General features: G+C 40.7%; 1 protein-coding gene across 2 annotated transcripts in view; it reads right to left on the bottom strand.

Moving 5' to 3' along the window:
- The window catches only part of FBLN7 (fibulin 7), a 31,368-nt gene extending 25,423 nt beyond the window's left edge, over nt 1–5,945 (bottom strand). For both annotated transcript variants that reach the window (XM_033943046.1, XM_033943047.1), the window contains exons 1-2: nt 5,607–5,945; nt 4,535–4,691 (exon numbers count right to left, since the gene is read on the bottom strand). In XM_033943046.1, coding sequence (XP_033798937.1) covers nt 4,535–4,691; nt 5,607–5,663 — 214 coding nt within the window. In that variant the 5' untranslated portion in view covers nt 5,664–5,945. The remainder of the gene's footprint in view (nt 1–4,534; nt 4,692–5,606) is intronic.
- Between the last annotated feature and the right edge of the window lie 801 nt (nt 5,946–6,746).

Raw genomic sequence — 6,746 nt, forward strand, 5'->3', positions numbered from 1 at the left:
TGAATACGTGTTTTGAGGACTGAGCACAGTAGAATGGTAAACGATGAAGCACTATAAGTCTAGCAGCTAGAAATACAATACATTCGGTGCATAGGACAATTTAAGGCACTCTTGGTGTAGGTACATGTAGTAGGGTGACATGATCTTGTGTAGTTTAGAACAGAGGTTGCGCATAGAGACCAAAGGGCAAATTCTATAAGAAGCACCCAAAAGTTAGGCGCCTATCTAGGCACTGTTCAGCGTGATTCAAGTAAAATCGGGTGCTGTTTAATGAATCACACTGAGCGAAGCCTATTTTGGAGGTGCCCAAGAAATAGGCCAGCTCTGGGCACAACTAAAAGTTAGGCGCCTAGCTGAGCGCTTAAGCACACTTAAGAGCAGCGATTCTGCAACAAGGCGCCTAACATGTAGCCACGCCCATGCCTAACGTGCATAGCGCCTACTTTTTTGAAGGCCACCTAACTTATTAGAGGCGCCTTGTTGCAGAATCGCTCTTTCTTGATAGGTACTCATATTGCTGATTACAAAGCTTAATTGAGTTTGTTAATCGATTTAGATAGGCACCTATCTAGATGGGCACCTCCGAAATAGGTGCCTAACATTAGGCGCCAGTTAGAGAATTTGGGCCTTAGTTTCAGCTACAAGTCAAGTGGAAGGGTAGAAATAGAGGAGAGGGTGTCTTTAAGAGCGTCAGGTAAAAAGGTGGGTCTTTACTGCTTGCTACTTTATTAGACCAAACTTCTTTAAATACGCTTATTCATTCGCTAGTCATTTCACGTCTAGACTATAGCAATGCATTATATAAAGGCATCACTAAGAAAGAAATAAAACGCCTCCAAATTATTCAAAATACTGCCATTAAAATCATTTCAAAAGCTCGAAAATTCGATCATGTCACACCACTTTTGATTAACGCCCATTGGCTTCCTATAGATCAATGAATTACTTATAAAATAATGACGTCAGAGGCAGGATCGTGGTGGAGGAAACAGCTTAAAGCACTTTGCAAAGACGCTGTAACTGCGATCTTCGTTGCAGGCTGAAGCTATAAGGTAAACGGTGCGGGGAGGCCAGGGGGGAAGCCGACAGCAGCACTTCCTGACTGACCCTCCCTCCTCACCCTCTAAAGCAGATGTGGCAGCGGCTGGCCAGCAAGAGCAGCACTGCCGCTCCTGCTTTAGGGGGTGAGGGGGGAGGGTCCGAATTGGGAAGCCGATTTTTTTTTTGTTTTGAACCGATTCGAATCATGAATCGGGCAGCACTAATCTAGGGTGATTCCAAGGCTGCATACTTGGTCCTTAGCTTTGAGGGTTGAATTATCCCAGGAGAAGACTGGGCGAGGGTGGGAGCAGTTTTTTTGCGAATCCAGAGTAGTTCGGTTTTGGATGCATTTAGTTGAAGCTTGTTCACTAACATGCAGCTTTTGATTTGAAAGGTAGCATTTACCTCGCTGGCCTGTAGTAAGAAGCTCTTCCGCGGTTTAGTAAAAGGAGCCCTAACTTATCTTAAAAGATTTCTATTTATTTTAAACTACACTTTTGATAGACCTTTTCTTTTATTCATCATCAAATAGCTCTTTTCATTTTCATCATAACTTGCTTCATATTCACAGTGCGCTCACAGCCTTTATAAAGTCACCATTTGTGGCACTGCTTTGTCTTTATCACTCAGTCATTTTATTCTGTTTGCAGTTCATGATATTATTACATTTCATCATGTTTCTTTTTCTTTATTTTTGATCCTATATTACTTTAGTTTCATAGTAATTTATTGAGCCTGTAGAGATTTCCTTAGGCATCATTTTGGATAGAAATGATCAACCCAAGAGATATTGCCCTTAAGTAATATTCAGTTATGGCCCATTTTAACATATATCTAAATAAAACAAACAAACAAACAAAAACCCTCCCCCCTCCTTTTTGCGACGCCACATTAGGCCTTTTTATTGCCAGCCACGATGGTACTAGTCCGACACTCATAGGAATTATGAGCTAATACCACCGTGGATGGAAATAAAAAAGCCTAATGTGGCTTTGCAAAAAAAAAAAAAAAAGGGGGGGAGGGGGGAGGGGGAGGAAATAAGATAATACCTATTTTTATTGGACTAACTAATAATAAAATCCATTAAGTTAGTCCAATAAAAAGTTAGTCCAAAAAAATAAAAACCTTATTTCCTTTGATTTTTTAAAATTTATTTCTATATATTACCTTGAAAAGCCACCATACCATTTCACTCAACATATATCTAAAAATTGTTTTCTGAAATTTTTTCAAATATTCAGTCCTTCTCCATTTGTGCTCATGCATACTCATCCGTATTAAAGTCAGACTTGTAATCATTTTTTTTGTACTCATCTAGAAGCCTTGCCTATGAGCTAACTATGAATTTGGGGAAACTATGGACGTGTCGTGCAACATTGATGAGGAGGAGATCTAGCCAAACAGTTTAATTTGAAAGAACATTGGATTTTTATACTAAATACTATGGCATGAGGGGTGTAGGGAGATCATGGATTAAAATTATTATGATTTTGATTATTATTATTAGAATCTTTATATAATACTGTTCTGTGGTACTTTCAAAGCAATTTTACATACAGCATACATTATGAGGAGGGAGGTGTTTGATTGGCTGGAAGAAAACATGATTTAAAGGGACTGAATAAGCTTAGGGGCTCATAAACGAAAGAGAAAAATGTCCAAAAACTGGCCTAAGTCGGCACTTGGATGAACATTGTCAAAATACGTCCAAGTGCCGATAATAAAAACGGGTTTTGGACGTATTTCTAAACGACCTAGGCCTTCATTGTGCCGCTGAACGACCAAAGCTAAATGGGGTGTTTCAGGAGGAGTGTCGAGGGTGGGAGTTGGGCGGGACGTGGGCCGGCTTAGACTTATACAGTTATACAGTTATACAGCCCACGATCAACGGAACTTGGACGTTGTGACTTAGACCATGATGAGGTAAACGAGGCTCAACCCTACTGACCTTTTGGAGCCATGCAGTAACTTAATTGTGTAGCATCGCTCAGCTTTTCACTTTATAATACTTATAATTTGTATGGCAGTACTGATAAAGCAGTATTCTGTAAATATGTGTGAACTTTTTGGAACACCCCTGATGCGCCTATGGCAATGCCCCTTTCAAGTTCATACTATTAGAGTTAGGCACCATACCCTATAGCAGTGTATCACAAATTGTGTTCCATGGCACACTAGTGTGTCGCCTGAGATTCCAGGTGTGCCACGAGACGCCGGGGAGAAGAGGCGCTGGCTGACTACGGGATGTGCCTCTCGTGATAAGAGGCACATCCTATAGGCAGTTAGTTGGCACCAGAGCCTCTCCTCCTCTCCATGCCTCTTTCTTTCTAGCATCCCCCTCCACCACTGGCAGCTCAGGGCCCATCTGAAGGGCCTTTGCGCATGTGCAAACATCGACATGATGACATCGTGAATGCATGTGATATCTTCGCGCTGATGTCCACATACTTCCAGATGTCCTCAAGCCGTGGCCACCACGTTTAGTGTGCTGCAGCTTTGCAAAGTTTGCGAGACACTGCCTTATAGTATAGCATGCAGCCAAATGCAAGTGTAAATTTTAATGGGTATCAATTAACATCTAAAGTTGGTTGATGTTAATTGGTTAGTTAGCTACATGTGTGCCAATTAAGGTGCCACGCCTGCATAAGGTTTAGTCCAAATACCAGTGTATATCAAAAGTATATTATCAACCCTCTCAAAAATAGAGTATCATGAAACAGAAGTAGCAAGGTTGATATAATTAGAATACAAAGGTCTTAACCGTGATACCTCAGCCCCACCACTCCACTGCTATGTAAAATTTCTAAAGCAGGCAGAACATAGTGGTTTCCATATTATGAGTTAACACCCAGTAAAGGACCATAGAGTCATTGTGGGCAATGTGGGCTCAGTAATGGCAATGATCAAAAAAGTAGTTACAGTATTAGGAACTATTTGGAGTGGAATATGTATTTAAAATCACTTATTAACCACTTTTCCAGTCTTTAAACAAAGCAACTCCAAATAGTCTATAAATTCACAAGAAATACACTTTTATATACTTTATTTATTGAAAAAAACATAACAAAAAAATATATATAAAAAATACGTCTATATGAATACACATACGGCGATCTATACCGAATTACCAATGATGAAGCACCACAATATCTTCCTGCTTTAGAAATTTTACATAGCGGTGGAGTGGTGGGGCTGAGGTATCACGGTTAAGACCTTTGTATTCTAATTATATCAACCTTGCTACTTCTGTTTCATGATACGCCTGCATAAGGAGCATCAACTGCACATGCTCAGTTGGTGTTTGAGACATTGGGAGTTTAAGTGAGTTGCCCAAGTCACAGGGAATGTTAATGACATAAGCAAGATTTGATCTCTGGCTTCCCTGGTCCTTGGGGCTTTATTCAAAGCACAAGACTACTTCCTTTCTCTTCACTCTAAATCCTCCACTAAAGTTTTCTCCTCAATTTGTCTGATGGACCGGGTCACATGTTACCACTATTAACTGAGGTCTGTTTCTGAAAGCTGCTCTGGAGCGTAGTCAGCTGCTTCTTCATGTTGTGTAGGCTCTGATGGAAGGAAGCCTCCTGGCTGGAGAGAAGTTTTTTCATCTGACGAACAATGGCCAGTATCTGGTGCTGATTTTGGCAGCCCTGGAGAAGGCAGAACATAGTGGTTTCCATATTATGAGTTAACACCCAGTAAAGGACCATAGAGTCATTGTGGGCAATGTGGGCTCAGTATTGGCAATGATCAAAAAAGTAGTTACAGTATTAGGAACTATTTGGAGTGGAATATGTATTTAAAATCACTTATTAACCACTTTTCCAGTCTTTAAACAAAGCAACTCCAAATAGTCTATAAATTCACAAGAAATATTACAAAACAAATTAGGCCACTAAGACACACTCAAAACAGCAAATGAGCTGAGTTGTCCCTGCGCTCAATTGTCTTGCTCGCTGTTACCCTTGCGCTCAATTGTCTTTTGCGCTATTACCCTTGCGCTCAATTGTTTTGCGCGCTTTTCCCCTTTTTTTCTTTCTGCCTCCTAATTATGATATTGGAATCTCAAACTTGAGGATTGAGCTAAATAAATATAATTGTTATCATTATTATTTTCCTGAGTAACTGTAATTGGGGATTTTTTTTTTCCTGTTATTGACTTGTTTTTCTGTACAAGATTCAGTTGCTTGATTTGTAATTGATATACTATAAATACATTTGAAAAGAAAAAGAAGAAATCCTATGTAGCCAAGGAACATATCAACAGACAACTCTGATTTCACAGTTAAAACTGAAGAAAAGGTTTGTGTTTGATGAAAAAATACTAGCTATCTCTTCCAATTACCGTCCCTCCCCCTCCTCTCCCAGATTACAAACTAGCATAGCAGCCAACTTTTCAAAATGATTGGGAGTATTAAACCCAATGGAAATGACTCCTCCCTGGATAAATCAGAGTTTGCTCAATTTTAGGGGTGCTCAAGCACCCACAGCGCTGGCTCCTATGCGAACTAGCTGTCACGTATGTGAAGATTAATGTCCACCCCCCCAACCTCTCACCCCTTTACCTGTCCATTGTTGAGGGACAGCTGCATACTGCACAGGACAAGAAGAAGCTTCAGCATCTTATTTCCAAAACTTCGGCTGTTGTGCAGAGTTTTGCTAAACTTCACTGGAAGCCCAGGGTTCACAAAGTGATCTTTATTGTAGTTGAGAACAATATACACGTGTCTCTGCAACTGAAGTGAGAATGAAGTCCTGTCCAGCGTTTTTCCCTGTAGTTCTTTCACTTCAGAGATGCTGTTTGCAGTGCCTTGTTGACAGATGCCTGCTTAAAAATCCAAGAGTGTCTCTGGGAGTAAAGTGCTTTCAGTGGATCACGATGTCATAAGGAAAGAAACAGTTCTCAGCCTGTCCCCCTGTCCCTCTCTGGCTCTTTTTTTCTAGGCACTAAATGAATCTCAGGGTCTGAAATGTGAGCTCCTAGTTCACTCACTGCTTTGCCCAAATCTCATCCTCTCAACGCTGGAGATATGACACCCTGTTTTACTATATAGGCTCTACAAAGTGAACATCTTGTTAGAATCAGCTGTTTGTGTCCAGCCCCTCTGCCTGTCCCTCCCCTCTGCTGATGGATGACCTCACAGAAGTGAGCATTTCACTAATGAGGGGGCTGCCACTGCACTCCCAGGAGACCCTCCTGCCACGGTGGGTTTGAGAGACAGATGTAAAGTTTAAGATTTGGGCTCCTGGTTTGCTCTCTCTCTTTCTTCATCTATCTAACTTTCCTGCCCCCATCTGTTTCTATTTAGTTTTTTATGAGTACAGAATAACAAATTTAAAATATCACTGGTGTCTACCAGGCAAAGAATTACCGGCACAAGCTCAAACTCATGCACTGTGGACCTCCTTCTTTCTGTACTGCTAATTCTCCGATAGACATCTCCCATGACTTTTTTTTATTCAATATGTGTATCCTCTTTATTTATATTATCCAATATCTCCTATACCAGGGGTATATTTCAGAACTGAGTGACACTGGAAAATATGTACTGAAAGCTGACCAGGGGGAAGGGGAGGACACCCCCTTGATGTGCAGTTAACCAGCAGAAGATCACAGTTATCTAGGTATGCACACATCTGAAGATTAGAGTATGTAAACTCTTGTTTTGCTTTATTTAAATACACTATTTTAGGTTCAAACAATT

This window comes from Geotrypetes seraphini, chromosome 4, assembly GCF_902459505.1.
Source record: "Geotrypetes seraphini chromosome 4, aGeoSer1.1, whole genome shotgun sequence".
Classification (NCBI taxonomy): Eukaryota; Metazoa; Chordata; class Amphibia; order Gymnophiona; family Dermophiidae; genus Geotrypetes; species Geotrypetes seraphini.